This window comes from Columba livia, chromosome 1, assembly GCF_036013475.1.
Source record: "Columba livia isolate bColLiv1 breed racing homer chromosome 1, bColLiv1.pat.W.v2, whole genome shotgun sequence".
In the NCBI taxonomy this organism is placed as follows: Eukaryota; Metazoa; Chordata; class Aves; order Columbiformes; family Columbidae; genus Columba; species Columba livia.
In genome coordinates, this window is record NC_088602.1 from 28,884,628 (window position 1) to 28,904,515 (window position 19,888).

Consider the following 19,888-nt stretch of genomic DNA (forward strand, 5'->3'; position numbering starts at 1 on the left):
TGGTGAGACTTCTCCTGGTATTGTTGCCACAGGACATAAATACATATATATATATTAGTGATGAGTACTACTACCTTAATGTCATTGAAAGGTCTGCCAGAAAGTTGGATGATACAACTTTGATAATGAAACATTTAATTTACTGTGGTGTACTGTGGCATCTTTTGCTAATGGATTATCCTGAAACAAGGTGCTTTGATTAGTTAGTGAGAAACAGCTTGAAACCTCCCAGAAGTGACTGCCATGGTCTGCAGCAGCAAGTTGTCGCAAAAGACTGGAAAGTGTGACACGGAGTGACAGCAGATAATCCCGCTCACAGCAGCTTTTGAGCAGATGCAGCGTCAGGCACTTCCCGGGGTGGCTGTAAGTGCTCAGACCTGCTGAAGACAACATCCAGGAGCAAGGTCACAGAGTTTCTGTGAAGGAGTTCTGATTGTAGCCAGAGAGAGAGGTAGGTGTAGTAATGTACTCAGTCTTTTTAATTCCTGTGTGAGCCACAATTAGGTATTAATCCCAGAAGTGTAGAAAACAAATGATATGTTGACAGCTACTTGAAAACAAATATCTCACACTGTGATTCTTACTATGGTCACTGAGATTCAGGCCAGAAGTATTTTAAAATCTCAAATGTATTGTCCTAATAATAGCTTGCCTTTTAACTGAGATTTCCTTTCTCTATTTCCCTACCAAAAGATACTACCATCCAGTAAAAGATAAGTTCTTTACTAACCCTTACTCTTGCTGTGGAGTAGGAGTTACTTTAGCATAGGACCCAGGAGTCCTACTGATAGGTTGGGAAATATCTGTCCTAGATGCTGTACAAACAGAAATCTTACTGATACTTTTGGAAGTGTAACATGCAGGAGAATAACCCAAATGCTTCATATGGAGAGGTGCTGAGCCACAGGGAGTGACAGGGGCAGAGCATCTACTGCCACCCTGCAGTGGGATCCTCATTAAACCCCTCAGTATATGGCCACATTTTTACTTTCTGTTCTTTGTCCTTTCCATTTGGCAGTAGAAAGAATCCCTTTGGACCTACTCAGCCTGGTAATATCAGTTAGGAACCACAGCCTTACCTCACATAACAGATTCTACTTTATGTCCTTTGAAACGTTCATTATGTTAGTTAATCCACTTTTTATTTTCTTCCTCTGGAACAGGCAAGATAAGGACACACAGCTGGCTTGCTTCACAAAAAGGTGCTCTATTATCCAAATCTGGCTGCTTGTTTGTCTGCAAAATCAATACAAAACATTATTTCTTTTAAAGTTTCTTGTCTTTGAAGACATAACCCCTAAATAAATACTAATTGCCAGTATCACATGCCACATAGATTTTGCGTTTGTGGGATCTTGTTTTATTTAATTCTCAGATGACAAGGAATATTTAGATAAGTACAAAACTAAGAAAGATATAAGGATTTTTTGTTTATAAAATGTGCCTATGTGTATTTTTTCCACAGGAAAAAAAAAAAGATGGACCATTTACCAGAACATAATACAAAGCCAGATATAGAATATGGCATTTTGCCTATTGAATCTGTGTCTGATTTAAGCCAGTGGACTTTTTGCCATTGGCTCCTTTAGTTTTTGGATCGGTGTCATGGAGTTTGGTCCAAGCCCATTGAAGTGACTGGAATCCTTAACAGAAAACAAAGTATTCACATAAACTACTTGTTTTCCGTTTAGCAGCTACCACGTTATCCAAAGGCCAAGGTTTGGAAAAGTGGTCACATTTGGCAGATGTTTAGAGAACAGGATAAAATTATTGGGCTGGGGGGCAGAGGAATTTTTAGAAAACCACTCACTCAGGATTCCTGTGTAGGAAGATGCTGTCTGTTACTTGATGAAACACTCAGTTCTTTGGTGACAAGCTGGAGCAAAAGTGTGTTGCGGTATGAATCTGTCTACAGACCCCAACAACATTTATTTATTAAGTGTATATAAATATTGTTTTTGTTGGTTGGTGTAAAGAGAGTCAAAGTTACCTATGGCCCCTGGAGAGTGAAAAGAGGATGAAGACACTAACAAATGCAGAGCAGGGCTGTGTGTAGTTTTTCAGGAGCACATGGAACACAGGGAGTACCTTGGCTGCTCCTGTTGTCTTTACCCTCCGGCCCTGGAGCTGGGGCTTGGCGCAGGGTCTCACACACCAGGGATGCTGCAGGAGCTGTGCACGAGCATTGCCCTCTGCTGCGGGTGGGACTGACTCTGAACGGGAGAAGCAGGATGGGAGTACTCTGTGTCTCTAATATGTTCTCTTGGGAACTCAAGCAGTGGGTCCCATACGTGTCCTATAAGAAACATGTCTGGAAAATTACCTGAGTGATTATAGACTCACAGACTCACTCTTTGGGCCATTACTTTTAATGATGCTCAGTATGGCACACAGTGCTCATTGAGGAGAAATTTGAGGGCCACAAGATATCCCTGCATGATGGAGGATGCTTAAAGCAGAGTGACATATAGTTTATCTGCTCTTAGGCAGCCAGGAGAGCAGGCAACAATGTGCTGGACCCTGATGATGTAGATATGTATAATGAAATTGTGCCGTATGTTCATTTCAGATTACCATTTTCCTTGTGATGGCTTAATTTAATATGCTTGGCATAACACAGAGTATCTCTAACACACTGATATTCTTAATAGATACTCCTAGCAGACTAAAAGGTCATAAAATCATCTGTGAAAGGAGTCAGGCTGTCTTTACTCAGCTAAAATATCCATGTAAATCTCAACAAACATTCTGTTGCTTGTGAGGAACATGAAAAAACACCACTTAATGTTTAACCTAATAACCATACTTCCTGCCACTAAGAGAATGGAACTGTTCAAATTTTTCCTCATTTTCTCTGATCCATCATTATTTGAATAATAATAAAAACACTCAATACTTACTAGAAAGCATATATTTAAAATTCTATCTGGTTAAGGGATTACACTAAAATGTCACTTCTAAAAAAAGACATATCTAATTTCACCATTGTCTCTCTGAAAGGTTAAGTATGTAGAGTAGAATTAATGCTTGTGTTGATGTACAGATTATCTGTCTTGTCATTCAATTTGATATTTTTTGTAGACTATTTCAAGCACTAGAGTGACAGACAAATTGCAGTTGCAACTAATTTCTGAATTTTCTATCAAGAAAAGGGAAATAGAGGGGTTAAACCACCTCAGAAGCTATGTAACTCTCAATTCAAAACATTTTTAAAGGGGGTTTTTCCCAAAGACTTGTATTTTGGGGAGGGAGCAAACTCTACAGCATATAGTAAAAATTTGAGTCATCTGTTAAAATTTAAGTCTTGAATGTAAGCCTTTTTTTACAGAAGGAGCATAGTGCCCTCTCAAACTCCAGACAGGGACTTCATATGCCTCATATTTATGCAGAGAAGCTTCTCCCTGAAGCTTCTCCCTGACTTAATGCTTGAATGACAGAATTTACATTTACCCCCTCAGGAAATACTGCGTTAATGTTCAGGAGAAGAGTCTTGGTGCTGCACACCACGCTGAATGGATGAAGAAAGTCCCCAGCTCTCTTGGGTTTGGGTGGGAGAATTTCCTACGCAAAATGTGTTCTTCTGAAGTCATTCCCAAAGACCAAACTTATGTAAATAAAGAATTGTACCATGTTCTTCCACCTGCACTTGCTTCTACTCAAACTTATATATAAAGTAAATTCCCAACTTCAGAGCTCCGGTTTTTTTACCCTTCATATTTCTAGATTTGTGGATGACTGTTTTTTCTCTTATTTTAGCCATGCAAAACAAAAGCTAAGCACACAAAGGCAACAGGATGCCAACACTTTATTTCTGCTGGTAGCCCCATATGACCTCATTTCAGTGACTGGGAGCAGTCTGCAGGAATTTATCCAGAATGAACTGTGCCTGACCCACCCAGTGGTCGTCCATCGTCAAATAAGTAATTTGTGATTGAGAGAACAGTGGTTGTCATTTGCATTGACTTTAGCAAAGCTTTTGTCACAGACTTACACAGTTTTTTTGTATCCAGGCTGGGACATTATGGTCTGGATGGGTAGGCAACCAGATGGGTAGAAGCCTAGCTGGATGAAGAGGCTGAGAGGGTCATGGATCCTGGTCAGACCCTGCCTGGATTGCTTGTAGGGAATGCAGGTCCATCCTGGGACCTGTCCTGGTTAATGGCTTTATTAGTGACCGGGAAGAGGTGGAGGAGTGTGCTCTCATCAAGTTTATAGATGAAACCAAGTTGGGGGGACCAGTCAATATACTGAGGGGTAGGGCTGCCATTCAGAGAGAAAGAGACCAGCTGGAGGAATGGGAATGCAGGAACCTTATGAAATTCAACACAGACAAATGCCAAGTCCTACACCTGTGAAAGAAGAAGATCCCACATTGACATAGGCCACAGGTTGCCTGGTCGGGGAGCAGCTCTACAGGAAGCACCTGGAGGCCAGGGGACAGTGAGGGACACAGAAGCCAGCAGGATGACCTGGCAGTAATGATGGACAACAGCTTCCTGGACTGCACTGACAGGATATGGAAGCAAGTGATTGTCCTCCTCTAATCAGCACTTGTTAGAACACACGTCGATACTATATCCAGTTTCAGGACCCCTGGTCTGAGAAACACATCAATAAATGGCAGCTGGTCTAGCTGAAGCCACAAAGTTGTTCAGAGGCTGGACCACTTGTCCTGTGAAGGGAAGCCAAGGATTGGGGCTTATTCAGCCTGGTGGAAATATGGCTTGTAAAGGGGAACAAGAATCAAATAGCAGGCACGCAGTACCTATGGGGAGGTTACAGAAGGTGGAGATGAGCTCTTCTCAGTGATTCTTGGTGGGAGGATGAGAGAGAGACTGCAGACCTTCTGAGGTTCCTTCCCACCTGAATTATCCTGCGGTCCTCAAACAGCTTCTTATAATGAACCGTAGTGTGTGACCATATGATTTGTTTCTATATATTAATAGCTGTCACATTAGTTAGGAGTGATGGATGAAACTTGCTCCCAGAGTGTTTGTTGGAAGTGAATTGTGACTCCAACACCTGTGTTGACAGTGATCTCCTGAATACAAGGTGATCTGGACTTAAGAAGTATCTAATCACCCAAAGAGTTCTCAATGTAGTTATAGGGGGAAAATTGCTTAATTAGTTTTAAAATAGAGGTTAATAAATTTATGAACAGGATTATGTGATATGATTGCCAGCAGTGGCAGGGACAGAATTCAGTGATCTAGGAACCTGTGCAAGTTTATGTCTTTTGTTTTGACAAATGTAAAGCCAAACTTTTCATCTTCAAGAATAAATAAATGGAAAATTAAACACAGCAAATATTGTAAATATTTAATTGACACTTCAGACTGTGAAATTGAGAGCAGTATTTTGCCCAGTTCAAAGTTAATAGAGTTTGTAGCTGTGAGGCTTGACAACCATGATAATAAATGGTATTTGTATTCTAGTGCAAAATGGATATCAGAACCAAAATGCACAAATATGGACAAACCTAATTAAGCTGTGATTGGTTTATTCATATCACAGCAGCTGAAGGCTACATGATAAACAGCTACAAAGCAGGTTCAGCGTATATCATTGACTTGATCATTAAGAAATGACATTTTATTCAATTCCAAATTTTAAAAAGGAGATTGTATACAAATTCAGAGAAAGTTGGTCATGCCGTAATTGTATTGCATTGTAACAAAAAAATAATTTTCTTCATGAAGTAATTGTGCAGTTCCAGTTTGTCATGATAAATCAAGTCAGAACCTGAGAAGAGGAAGATCTAAAAAAACTCAAAATGTTCTTCATGATGCATGGGGCAGGATATCATCTAGAGTGGGTCAAATTTAGAATAATAACAATTATCTTTGTATAGCCAAGTAACTGAAGCTCTGTGCAGCAAACTGCAGTTTCAGTGGAAGGAAAGGCATGTTTCTACAGTAGCATACTATGGAAAGGCAGCCTTTTCCTATCGAGATACCTGCCAAAGATCTTACTGGATCCAGGGGAACCACAGTGTAAGTTAAGTTAATGTCTCCTTCAGTTTTAGTAAAGCAGCAATCCACAACCCTCACAGGCATATTCCTGACCATGAGGCATGCCACTGACCTCCTGCAGCAGGTTTGTGTATGGTCCTCAGCACTCACAAGAAGGGATGAGCCCTGAAACTTGGAAGCAGGAGGGAAGAGCTCCATGTACTGCTGCTGCTGGTGGCACTGGAAGAGCGTGCGATGAGGAAAATCCCCACATCATGGGTGGTGTGAGTCTGCGGAATTGCAGTTGGGTACGATAGGGCTATTATGGGCTAATCTGGGAAGGGTAAACTACAGTTTTGTTTTCACTGCACACCACCATAAAGTGATTAAATAGTGCTTAGCCTATAATGAAACACAATAAATGTCAGTTCATTGATATCAGGACTGATCCCTCCAAATTGACATTGCTATTTCCACGTACCTCCAAAAAGCTGCCTGATGTAATGTACAAAGCAACTGCACAATTTCAGGATTGCAATAGCTATAAGTGTTATTAATGAGCAGAACTGCAGCTAGAACATAGATAGTAACTTAGAAATACATGACAGAAATATCATACTGGGAAAACAAGAGCAGAAAAACAAATTTGAAAGAGAATAACATTGGTTAATGTAATGACTGAGAACCCCTTACAAGATCCCATGTTCTAAGTTCCCATTGCTTTTTTCAAAGAAAATAAAAGATTGTTTTTGAGTTTTGTGTGTCCAGTGACAGTGCCTTGTGCAGCATATACTGCCTGGTGGGCATTTGGTCATTGTCAATGCTATTAAGGAAGTAAGGGCTTATTTCTGTCACCTAAACAGGGATGTGCAGCGCTGTGTGAGATGCTGAGTCCACAGCAGCCAGACCAGAATGGGGAAGGTCTCCCTGAAGTTCTGCAGGACACCTGACAGCATCAGGCAAAAATGTGGGATATACTAGAATGCCTCAAATGGCAAGAGATATCTGTCCTCAGACAATGTAACTGAACCCTAAATGTATGTCTTTTATAGGGAAAAAGGATACAGCATGGTTATAAAAGTCATTATTATTTCTGAGGATTCTTCCAACAGGGATCTGCGAAAGGAACTTTTTCATCCAGTGCCACAACCAGGCATTGAAAGTATTGATCAAGGAAAAATTTATTTACAGAGATTTTTCAAATACAAACATAAAATAGCACATATTATATATATTTTTTACAAAAATGAATATTGAAATAATAAACATGGTACAGCACAATACAACATCAATGAGCTAAACATAACAGCAACAGAAATCTATGTCTGGAAGAAGTTTCCTGTTAGTTGTACATAACCAACAGAGCTCTACAGTACTGTGAGTGGAATTTCCAATGGACAGAAAAATGCCCATTTACTGCACTTCATAAAAGTACTATAGGGAAAGGCTACATATGCCAAGTAATTATGTTGCATTTTTGTAATAACGCTGAAAGCACAGAGGCTTAATAAAAGTTATATAGGGCTGAATAAGCAGTGGCTAAATGTTTGGGGAAGAAAAATGTGTAGAGAACATAAAAAATACTGATAAAGTGGCTTATTGGTCCTTTTATTAAGTTTAATGTATAGATTAAAAAGTGTTGCAACACTGAATTTTAAACCACCAGAGAGAAGTAAAAAAAAAAAAAGAAAAGAAATAAGAATTGCATGGAAAAAAAGTTTCCTCTCTACTAGTTTTGTGCCATGGTCAACATCTGTGTGTGCGTGTGTGCTTTTGGGAGTGCTGCACCGAGGGGACACTGGGTGCCACCCCAGCCCCCCAGCGCTGCCATTGCCTCACCAACCTCCCAATTAATTGGTGCATGTAAAATTTCACCACTTGCCAAAGGTGAGATTTCCTTGCTTACGCTTTTGTGGAGCAGACCATGGGCGGGCTTGGGTGAGAAAGCCTGTCCTTGTCCAGCCTGGCCTGGCTGCCCTCCCTGGGACCACCCGCTGTCCCTCCCCATGCCCACTCCAGAGACGAAGCACTTGAAAATTTCTTGTCCATCGTTGTTATCCAGAAGACGTCGGCAAGCCCCTGGGGTGTCTGGCAGCACCCACAGCCCGGGGCCGGCTCAGTAGGGGTACTGCTTCTGCTTCTTGCCCGAGAAGCAGGCCAGCCAGGTGCACACCAGCATGGCCGCCGCTGCGCCCCCGCCCGTGCAGTAGTACGCCCAGCCGATGTGGCAGGTCCCTGCAAGTGAAACAGAGCGATAAAACACAGGGTCAGCAGGGGAAGGAAGCACTGTTGCCACCCTCCTTTCTGCCCACCAAGGAAAAAGAGCTTCTCTAGGTTTCTGTGCACATGTACATCCACCTCAGACAGGGAACACAGGGCGTTATTCCAACAATTAGATAAGCCAAGCTGTTTAAATGGCTCCCTTTAATTTTCTATAGCGATTCAGCAGACAGGCCTCCGAGCTCACTTGCTTGGCTGGTTGCTGGTTTCCAAAAAGGGGGAAACAGCACGTGGGAGCCAAAGCAGAGGCTGCTGGCACCATGAGCAAGCCAGCCATGGGGCAGGCGACCCTCCACCTGTCCGACCCAGGGAGCACCCATGGAAGGCTCCACACAGCGACTACCATCATAAAAGGGGTTTCCCCACCTTTCTCTTTCTTCTCCTCCTCCAGGCAGTGTCTGAGGACATACTGATAATTTTTGACTGAGACTTTGGGGCTCTGCACATAAATGTGCATAAATGTGCAGGCCAGGGCCTGCTCCCTTCAGAAGGAGCTGGGTGGCTCCATCTCTGCCATCTGAGTGACAAGGCTCGAAACTGGACCTGGCTGCAAGCTACTGGGTGACTATAACCCAGGACACGGCTGCAGGGAACTCGTTCGTGTTCCTCTCACACAGACATCAATCCTGACCAGGAAGATTCTGGTGGCAAAGAATCATGGTGTCAGGGGTCCACCTGCATGGGGGCTGATGGCATTCACAAATACAAAACCAGAGAAATTTCCTTTATCCCTACTCTAAGTCACAACTCATTGCTTAAAGCTTCACTGATGTTTTGTCTAATATAGTGTCACAATATGGCCTTGAACACATTTAATGGCCTGTGTATCTTTATACAGGCAAAGTCATCACCAGCAAATGGTGCTGGGGAATCCCACTGCAGACTCTGAAGTGATTTTCGCCTTCAAGGCGCCACTGTGCCTGCAGTAGCAGAGGAGATCAGGAAAACAGCAGCTGCAGCAGGGAGGAAGCAAGGAGATGGCTGCTGTTACTACTCAGAGTTTTAGCCCATCTCAGAAGTAAACTTCACTTGGGCTGTATCATCTTGGTCATTTTGATCTTGAAAATTTGGGACTCATTACAACTGAGGTTCTCCTTGTGCTGCCATTTGGGCGGTATTGCCCTCCTTTGCACAGTGAGTTCTTCCAGTAAGGCACAAGCAGCAACACAACACTTCCTTCCCACCCTCTGGAAAATGCAGCAGAAATCATCCTCCCCTCCAGAAGACAGAATGTAACAACCAAGTTGCTGTCTAGAAAGACAGAACTGAAAAAGGTGGCGTGTCCATACTCTGTCCCAATGGCACCCTTGAGGGCCAGGCTGCCTGTTCAGACAACTGTCAACCCGGCTAATCCTGCCGGGACAAGACACAAGACGTCTGTACATCTCAACATGTCCAAAGCATTAGCATACATCAAGGCAGACAGCACATCTACAGACTGTCTGCAGGATATTGTCAAGCCACCTTTGTAAGGAGATGTTAGTGGGAGGCAACACTTCGGCTCCTGGCCACTTTGAGGATTTCGGGTGGACCCCACAGCAGGAAGCATAGTACTTGTTTCATTTTGTCTTCACAACCCTCAAAAACTTTTATTTAAAACATGCCCAGTGAAACAAAGATCCTGACTTGACCAGAGGACTTGAGGAGCTTGAGCTCATTAGCATCTCTCCTTAATGTGCTGGAGCAGACAGACAGATTTACTTGGGTTTGTAATCTGATTATGCTCTGTAGATCAACATCGTTCTTGGATTCCTTACAGAGGGCCACACAGAGAGTCTCACTTCCTGAAAAGAAGACCATCAGAAGCCATGGAGAGCCACCAAGTGCCTGGCAATGTCACTGATGCTGATCCTTGCCCAATTGCACAGCAGTCCCCAGAGAGACCTGTCTCTGGACCATCTGTTGCTTTGCCTGTGTACACACACTGTCTGTAGGTTCTGCTGGGAATTTCTAAACCAGAGTTAAGCATACATGAGACATCTAAATCCATTGTATTTCTTTGAAAATCGTCACATTTCTATCAGGGTGGGGTGTGCTAAAGCATTTATTGCGATAAGATGGACTCCATCTAATAGGTCTTTTAAAATTGCTAAGTGTGTACACATACGCAGGCACGTTGCAGGAGCCAGAGGCCACGAATGCATTTGCAAAGTGCAAGTTTTATTTTAGTTACCTCTCTACTGGGGGATCTCCGAAGCCACACCTAAGCTCCCAGGCAGAGGTGACACCAGCAGGGATGCAGGCACTGGTAAGTTCAGCCTTGTTGAAAGATCACTGGGCCTGCTGAGCATTTCAAGGCTTCAGGCAGACGCAGTCTCCCACTCTTTCTCACAACAAAGCAGGAATCTCAGACATAGTGATAAGGTGCCTAGCATTTCTCACAGGCCTATGTTATCTAACACAGAGGTTCTACTCATCAAGCACACAAGGCCAGTAAAACAATTAGTGTGATGTATGTGCTTTTTCTACAGACAGGTGCAAGTCACTTGAGCGTATTTACATTTAACTAACCTCCTCGCTAATCTTGCACTACATTCCCATACACTAAGTATTCCTAAAACTACTACAGAACTGTAGCTGCAGCTTGCAAAAGTAAATATTTCTCATCATGATGTTTCCAAGTAGAGAAAATGAATGTTGAAATGCTACTCTAAAAAGGTTTTAAAGGTTCACCTGGTAGCACTTCCCAAAGCTGTGACCCAAGTGGGACAGCATTAGGTAAATTTGAACTTTTGCATGGTCTGATTTCAACTTTTGTGCCTTGGCAATGAGAAAGGGGAGAGTGTACCTGATACTTATTAAGAACTGTTAAATCAGTGTCAGAGATGTGCTTAACAGATACAACACACACATTCAGTCTTGGCTGAAGAGAATAACATTTATTTCTCCATGGCATGCTCCATTTGCCCTAAGGACCACAGGCCTACTTAATGCTCTGAGGCATGGCAGGCAGCCTCTTGATCTAACAAATGCAATGTAGTTCACAAGTGTGAGTTGGGTCAAGATGAACAAATGAAAGAATGAGAGAGTCAAGTAGAACAGATGAAAGAGCCAGGAGCCTGACCTTGGGGCAATAATAACACAGCAATAAACCTGGCCATTATTTCCAGTTTGTGTCAGGAGCAACGGGAGGTCTCGGAAAAAATAGCTTGATTTGTACTTGGATGATGCTGAGCAGAACAGCGTTTCAAGCTATTGTGCTGAAGAAGAGCCTGCAGCAGGGAAGGTGTCTGAGGGTATAGGACTGAGCTATACTTCTCATTGTAAGTGAAGGTAAGTCTTAGGTCCATAGCTAAGTATAGCTATAAGGCCGGAGATAATCCATCTCAAAGGTACCTGATGCAATGAATGATATATGCATAGCCATGTGTCAAAATGAAGCAATGCTTGTATTGCACAAGGAAAAAAAAATACTTTGGAGTTAATGTTCCTGCTCTGGAGTTCTCACTTTACTACATGTATGAACTGTTTTGATCCACTGCACCCTAAAGAAAGATTGTTGGTTGTCAGGAATTGGGTAATTTAGTTGCAGTTTAAACTGTAAAATGACTTCTACTGCATTTTGATGTCAAACACTCATTTTAAAAGGAAGATTTATAAAAAGCATGGTTGCTAAGTAATTAAATGTAGCACCAAATGAAAAGAAATACACCTATAGAAATGTTACATATTATAGAAGATAGACTTTACTTTCTAGATTAGCATTTTTGTAATACTATAATGGATACCATGGAAGGACTCTTTCTCATGTTCAAATTTTATTGCACTAACATCAGTGGGACTAATTCTGTATTCAGATGTAAGCAAAAGGTTAAGGGCTTTGTGAAACCAGGACTCAAATTTGACCATCAAATAGATCAGTTTGCCTTCATGGAGCCCATCATATTAAATGTTAGAAATGTTGCATTGAAGTTTCCCCTTTTTTTTTTTTTACATCAAAACTCTAAAACAAAAAGTTAGACTATCTAATTACTTGATAGAATTAAAACAATTAGTGAAACCACACCTATTTTCACATACACGCACAGACACAAAAGGTGTTGATTTCCTTGAGGATTCACAGGAATGCCTACATACAGGTAGAAGTGTCCCAGTCCATCAGGGATGTGGAGATGTGTGCAAGAATGTGCACATGTTCTTGCTCATAAGATGGGCTGGATCTGGTTTCATGCCAAAGTAAATTCCCCACCAGCTGAAGTGCTAGCTGATATGGATGACATGCATCACACCAGCTTCCTTCTCTCTGCAGAACTGGTGCTGCTTTTAACAAATCAGTCTTTTCCTGACAGGTCAGTACAGAAGGAGAAGCTGTGGCTTCATCATTTTGTTACTTTTGGATTTTATTTCTTTTTTTGTAAAAGAGAGCATAAATTGGAGCTCTTGAGCTCTTGGTAGCTCAGTGAAGCAGGACTGTCCAAGTCAGCTCAGGTAAATTTGTAGCCAGCCATTAAGAACTTTGTTTTCGCTTTTTTTTTTTATTGGGATTGGCAGCAATACAGTGTCAGGATCAACTGTGAAATCACAAAATAACAGACCTAGTAGCTATAGACCTGGATGGCCATTTTCCAAGAAAATAAAAGAAGGAAACAGTGGAAACATTACACTCCTTTATTTTGTAAAAGGATTGAAAGAAATTGCAGTCCCCGAGGATAAAGTACAAAAGCAAGGTAAGTGAGGACATTATCGAAGATTCAGCAGAAAATAGTCCCATATAATATAATATTTGCTAAATTGAAAGAAATAAAATAAAGTGGAAGGGTAGTTTTGCAGTAATGGGCAGGCTTATTAAAACAAAACAAAACAAAGCAAACACTTCCATGCCTTCTCCTGATCTTGAATGTGATCTTCAAGGTCATATGTGTCCCCTAGCTCCCCACATCCTTTTCGACATATAAGGAAAATAAAGATTAAGACCAATTTGGGAATGATTGAAATTTGGCAACAGAAAATCTTCAGACACTTGATCTACCATGGAGCTGTGGCAGGATCCTGCATGGACGAACAAGGAGCTCCTGGACAAACTCGAATACAAAAAGGAAGCCTATAGAGAGTGGAAGCAAGGACAGGTAGCCTGGAAGGAATACAGAGAAATTGTCTGAGTAGACAGGGATCAGGTTAGGAAAGCTAAAGCCCTGATAGAATTAAATCTGGACAGAGATGTCAAGGGCAACAAGAAAAATTTCTATAGGTACATTGGTGATAAAAGGAAGACTAGGGAAAACATGGGCCCTCTCAGGAAGGAAACCAGAGACCTGGTTACCAAGAATATGGAGAAGGTTGGGGTACTCATTGACTTTTTTGCCTGGGTCTTCACCTGCAATTGCTCTAGCCACACCACGCAAATTGCAGGAGGCAAAGGCAGGGACAGGGAGAATGAAGCACTGCCCACCGTAAAAGATCAGGTTAGAGACCATCTAAAGAACCTGAAGGTATACAAGTCCATGGGACCTGATGAGATTCATCTGCGGGTCCTGAGGGAACTGGCAGATGAAGTTGCAAAGCCACTATATTTGAGAACTCCTGGCAGTCTGGTGAAGTTCCCACTGACTGGAAAAGGGGAAACATAATCTCAATTTTTTAAAGGGAAAAAAAGGAAAACCTGGGAACTACAAGCCAGTCAGTCTCACCTCTGTGTCTAGCAAGTTCATGGAGCAGATTCTCCTGGAAATTATCCTAAGACACATGGAAAATAAGAAGGTGATTGGTAACAGCAAACATGGCTTCACTAAAGGCAAATTGTGCCTGGCAAACCTGGTGACCTTCTACTTCAGGTTACTGCGTTTGTGGATAACAGAAGAACAACTGATGTAGTCTACCTAGACTTGTGCAAAGCATTTGGTACTGTCCCACATGACATGGTTGTCTCTAAATTAGAGACATTGATGTGAAGGATGGAACAGTCAGTGGATAAGAAATTGCCTGGATGGTTGCACTCAAAGAGTTGCAAACAACAGTTCGATGTCCAAGTGGAGACCAGTGATGAGTGTCATTCTTCAGGGGTCGATATTGCGACCAGCGCTGCTTGACATAGAATCATAGAACGTGGACAGTGGGACTGAGAGCACCCTCAGCAAGTTTGCTGATGACAGTGAGCTGTGTAGTGCGATCAACACACTGAAAGGAAGGGCTGCCATCCAGAGGGACCTGGACAGGCTTGAGAAGTGGGCCCATGTGAATCTCATGAAGTTAAACAAATACAAAGTCCTGCACATGGGCGGGGGCAACCCCAAGCACAAATACAGGCTGGGTGGAGAACTGATACAGAGCAGCTCTGAGGAGGACTTCAGGGTGTTGGTTGATGACAAGCTCAACATGACCTGGCAACGTGAGCTTGTAGCCCAGAAAGCAAACCATATCCTGGGCTGTATGAAAAGAAGTATGACCAGCAGGTTGATGGTGGTGATTCTCCCCCTCTAATCTACTCTGGTGAGACCCCACCTGGTGCAATGCATTCAGTTCTGGGGCCCCCAACATAAGAAGGACTTGGACCTGTTGGAGAGCACTGGAGCACCTCTCATATGAAGACAGGCTGAGAGAGTTGGGGTGGTTCAGCCTGGAGAAGAGAAGGCTCCAGGAAGACCTTATAGCAGCCTCCCAGTACCTAAAGGGGACCTACAAGAAAGCTGAAGAGGGACTTTTTACAAGAGCATGTAGTGATTGGACAAGGGGTAATGGCTTTAAACCAAAAGAGGGTAGATTTAGATTTACACATAAGGATAGAAATTCTTCATTAAGAGGGTGGTGAGGCACTAGAACGGGTTGCCCAGATCAGCTGTGGATGCCCCATCCCTGGGAGTGTTCAAGGCTACACTGGATGAGGTTTTGAGCAACCTAGTCTGGTGGAAGGTGTCCCTGCCCATGGCAGGCAGGGTTGGATTTAGATGGTCTTTAAGGTCCCTTCAAACACAAACCATTCTATCATTCTGTGACTCTATGATCCAGTTGCTGAAACAGAATTTTACCAGGATTTTTACTCAAGATGTCTTATAAATAATTATCACACAGTTATCAAGGTCCTGGAAATAACATATGATTTTCATCTTAAAACTCCAATAACTGACACTTATGAAAAAATATCCAGAATATGGAAGTGTCTTGGATGCAAATGTGTTAATTACAAGACTTAGTATCTTAAATATTTGCATCTTCTTTGTTGTTAATGTTAAGACTATCCTGGGCTTGCAGCCTGGAGTATTTGGCAAAATCTAATTGTTGAACCATAAATATGGCCTGTTTTCCAAGATGAAGGAAAAAGGGTTTCAGTATTAGATGGGCTGAAGAATATAAATTATATACCTTCAAAAAGAAAATCTACAATTCCTACTTGCAAAAACTCATGCAGGAACTCTAATTAACAGCTTCACATGAGAGTCCAGTACTACAGGGAACGTGCATTCATGTAGTCAATCAGGGTGTTGGAAAAGTAATCAGAGAAAAAAGTAAGGAGTGTGGTGTTAAGGGATATACAGGGATTTGGATATACGAAAGCCGCAAATGAATGTAAAAGATAATCAGCTAATTAATAAGAAGGCACAATTATTTTGAAACAAAGCCAAGATAAATTAAACAGCTCAAGATTTTTTTCCTTGACATAGTCACAATGAAAAACTGTCATGTGGAATCAGCTACAAAAGCAGGAAAATAAGTTAAAACTTGGAATGCATCCAGAAAGGATTAAAGTAGTTATGTCAAACAAAGAAAGAACACTATATAAAGTAAAACTGTTGCCAAATACCTTAATACAAAATAATGAAATTGGTGAAGCTGGTTTCTTTGTCTGTTGCACTGATACGGCTTTCTAAATGCATTTTTCTTTTTAAGAAACATATGATCTCCTATGCATGCACAGATCAAGCTATGTTGGTTACTTATAACTGCTCAAAGAAATTGTGTGGGCATTTTGGTCTGTAATTAAATGCATAAAATCTCACAAATTTCAGAAGTGTAAAAAAGTGGAAAAAGAAGCTCGAAATTCTTTATTTATGCTGGATGCAGACACTCATATGACAAAATCCTTCTTTCTTTGGAGGATCACATAATTTTGTTCCATCAAATCTCAAATTTGCTGTAGGTATGCATTTATCATGGAACGATGAAGGAGAAAGCAATACCTTGTGTCAATTACAATGCTGAAATTCCCAAGAGCTGATAGCTTACATCCTGCTAATGAAAAGCTTTCCCAGCCTCCTGGAAGAAGTCTGCAGAAAGCTCACCTGTTGAAGGAAGTGAAATTAATTTCACCTCTCTTTGGAGATCCAGAGTGCAGAGATCCACACTGGACTAGTCTCCTCTCTGGAGACAACAAGGAGAAAAAGTCACTTATAAAAGTGTGGTGCATTTCGTCTTAAGATTGACACTTAAAGGACAGTAGGTGAACCCTGCTCTAGTAGCACCTATTTTTCTTCTTTTAACTATGATGGGATTCCAAAGAACCAGTTTAGATGCTCTTTTCAAGTAAGAAAGAGCGCCAGGTACTTGCTCCCAGGTGGTTTAAGTCCCTTTCTGGATGCTCCTACTTATCTCCATTGACTGCAGAGGGTCCTTGCATGACCATGTTCTAATTCTGGGAACAAAAGTAAGTGCCTTATATTAGATAAAATAAATGTGGACACTGATATATTCACCAGAGGCTTATCAACATTTAAGAATGGAAGTTATTCGGACAGCACTAGAGAGGAAATGTTTCTTTACGAAACACTTCCTTTACTAGCACATAGGCTGGCTCATACATTTATGTGAGAACTCAGCAGCTGCAGCTCAGGTACTCTTGTAAAAACTGTGCTCAGCTCCAGTAAAAAAAAACCCAAACTGGTAAGCTCTCTGAGCTGTTTGCAGGGGATCTGCAAACAAAACAAATGGCTTTTGTCAGATAGATTGCTCATAGGAAAACACAGCTTTGAAATCCTCACCTTTAATAGGATTCTAATAAATTGTCCTACCCTCTAAATCCTTTTCTTGATGGTTTTGGCACTATATGTCAACACTCAGACAGATGCTGAAATGATGGCACCTAAGGCCAATTGACTAGATGACAAAGCTCTTTCTGTGTTCACTGCTTTCTGTGGGGTTTTTATGTTGTTGTTTTAGTAACTGCACTGTTTGCTTTTAAAGTGCTTTAAAGATCATTTACTCTAATATTTCTACAGTAAAAGCAATTACCAAGTCAACAGTTCTCTTTAAGGTGTTTCAAGCCCTCTAAAAGCGGCAAAGGGGAACCTTAATCATCTTTGGAAACAAATATCCCTCGGCAGCAAAGTTTCTGAGGGCTTTTGAGGGCCATTCAGCTGCTTGTTGAGTTCAGGATGGGAGTCAGCCTTTTAAGTTGCTCTCCAGACAGCCACTTTCACCAGGAAAGCCCATCCACAGCAGTTCACAGATGGACGGGCCACCACAGAGGGTAAGCAAGGGTGTGCGTTTGGAGCCATCTGCTTTGGCTGCTGCTGCAGCCGGGCCCCCAGATCTAGGATGTCTCTGTGTGTGACAGGTAGTGATGGAGTGTGACAGCCAGAGAACACGAAACAACTGGAGAGGATCTGGGGGGTCTTGCAGAAGAAACAGCACAGGAGGCTGTTCCCAGCTTCCTAAGGATGGCACGGACTCAGACAAGCACAGAATGCATTTTGGGCAGGCTGCGGCAGCAGCTGCCAGGTGGGCAGTCAGGTCACAGTGTGCCAATGGCCACACCTGAACCATGTGAGCCCTTGCTGCCAGACCTGTGATTTTCACTGCTTTTAACAGCAAAGAAAAGCATCATGAAACTCAAAGATGAGCCCTGAAGATAGGTGCATATAGCAAAAACCAAGCCATGTTTGTAGGATGCTTCTTAGCACAAATGATCACCCAGCAGACTAAAAAAGTAGGTCCTAGTAGGTTCCTAGGCAGGAAATGTATGACATAAAAAGTAATCTCTCACAGAAAGGGGTAGGACATTAAAACTTGTGGAACATTGATCATACAGACTGAGCCCTGACTGCCCAAACACAGAGTATTTCCTCAAAGGAAGACACAAAATTTTTCCCAAGTATTTCAACTTAAAAATTTGAGTTTATATTAAATGTAGTGTCTTCATTCTTTCAGGTTAATCAGGTAAGTACATAACATATTTTCATATGTGTGGTGGCAGGGAAGTGGCAGCTGGAGGCCAGATGAAATATCCTAGGGCACCTACAATGGCATGAGTCATCTACATTTAGATAAATTAATTTTCCTCTAGATAAATATTTTGCTGTTTGGGCTCTTAGGTATTGGTATTGTGATGGTGTTTCACCAAAGGCCAACTGAGGCTTGATTTTGTCAGTTAAACTGAGCATTCCCTCTCCTTTCCAGGATCTGCTGTGGGATTCAGCTGCCTCTGCACCCATCACAACAGAAAAGGGCATGCAATGAGTGAGAAGCCTCTGCATGCAAACCTAAGGAAAGTAATAGCCTAAAATGAAGTCTCATATTGATTTTAGACATTCAAAACCAATCCTAATGTATTCACATGTATACACTCACATTGCCCTTTAAAAAGGGCATGCGAGTTCAGAAGATTTCTTCACAAAATTTAAGTTTTACAAAATGTGGAAGTTTTTGAAAATGTCTGATGCAGGCTCCACTTTAATGCATACCCTCACTTTAATAAATTTCCTGCTAAAATGCTAATTTTTCAGCTGTTATTCTTGTGTAGTACATTTAGAAATGAAAACAAAACAGTATTAGTGCCTCTAGCTCAGCACAACTGAATGTCTGCTATATAATATGCCACAAAGACGCTTGCTTTGGGGAGATTGCCCGCTAATTCCTTCTGCAGGCCACAGGATTCTGTAGGTCTGACTCACTTTAACACCCTTCAATCAGCTGCTCTGTGCTGCTGTGCCACATCAGTGCCATTCTGAGTGGTCTCACAGGCAATTCCAGAATGCAAATAAAGCAGTATAACAATAACAGCTTGCATGGTGACAAGAGATTAAGATGATTTGGGTCCATGTTCAGACATTTGGTAAAAGGGAAAGGCAGTTCTTTCTGGTACCACTAGTTTAAACACCAGTCTCCACCTCAGGCATTAGCCTGTGACCAAGTTAGACTAAGGACTTTGACTCAGTCACTGAGCAAACAACTGTGCTGGTTTAAAACAGAAATGTTTCTTTTCGCTTTCTCTGATTTATTTATATTGCCCTATTTCTAGTAGTCAGCACCCTAAAAACAGTGGTAGAAGTCTTCTCCAGTTCATAGCCTAGTGTTTTGGTGACAACTCTGCTCCACCCATGATCTGATACCCCAATACGGAGCAGGGTCCCCATACAGGTCTTGCTGACTACTGGGGTGCTGGGAACCACAAGTGGAGGAACACAACAGAGACCTGCCATGATCTTAATCTCCAAACAAGATTTGCCAGAGATCATTTGTCAAAGCCCTAATGTATCACTGTGTTTTTTCTCATGATGGCAAAAACAGATTGGCAGAGAAGAGCAGACAGCAGGCCCCACTACAGGTCTACCAGTCTATCTGTCAGCTTATTTATGGAGGTTACTTCCCATCCTCATTAGCAAAATAGCTAATCTATTGAATGCATTTTAATCAACAAATGGGGTTGTCCTTGGCAGGGTATCTTCAGTTGCAGAATGACTCCTCTTTGTAGAGATCGACCTGTACAAACACATTCACTTGATTGAAAA

The 19,888-nt window shown here is 41.9% G+C and overlaps 1 protein-coding gene across 1 annotated transcript in view; it reads right to left on the reverse strand.

Annotated features, from left to right (window-relative positions):
* Positions 1–7,114: 7,114 nt before the first annotated feature.
* LHFPL6 (LHFPL tetraspan subfamily member 6) overlaps positions 7,115–19,888 on the reverse strand; it is a 149,477-nt gene continuing 136,703 nt past the window's right edge. The window contains exon 4 of the mRNA XM_005501858.4: positions 7,115–8,186. Within this exon, the coding sequence (XP_005501915.1) occupies positions 8,068–8,186 (119 nt within the window). The 3' untranslated portion in view covers positions 7,115–8,067. The remainder of the gene's footprint in view (positions 8,187–19,888) is intronic.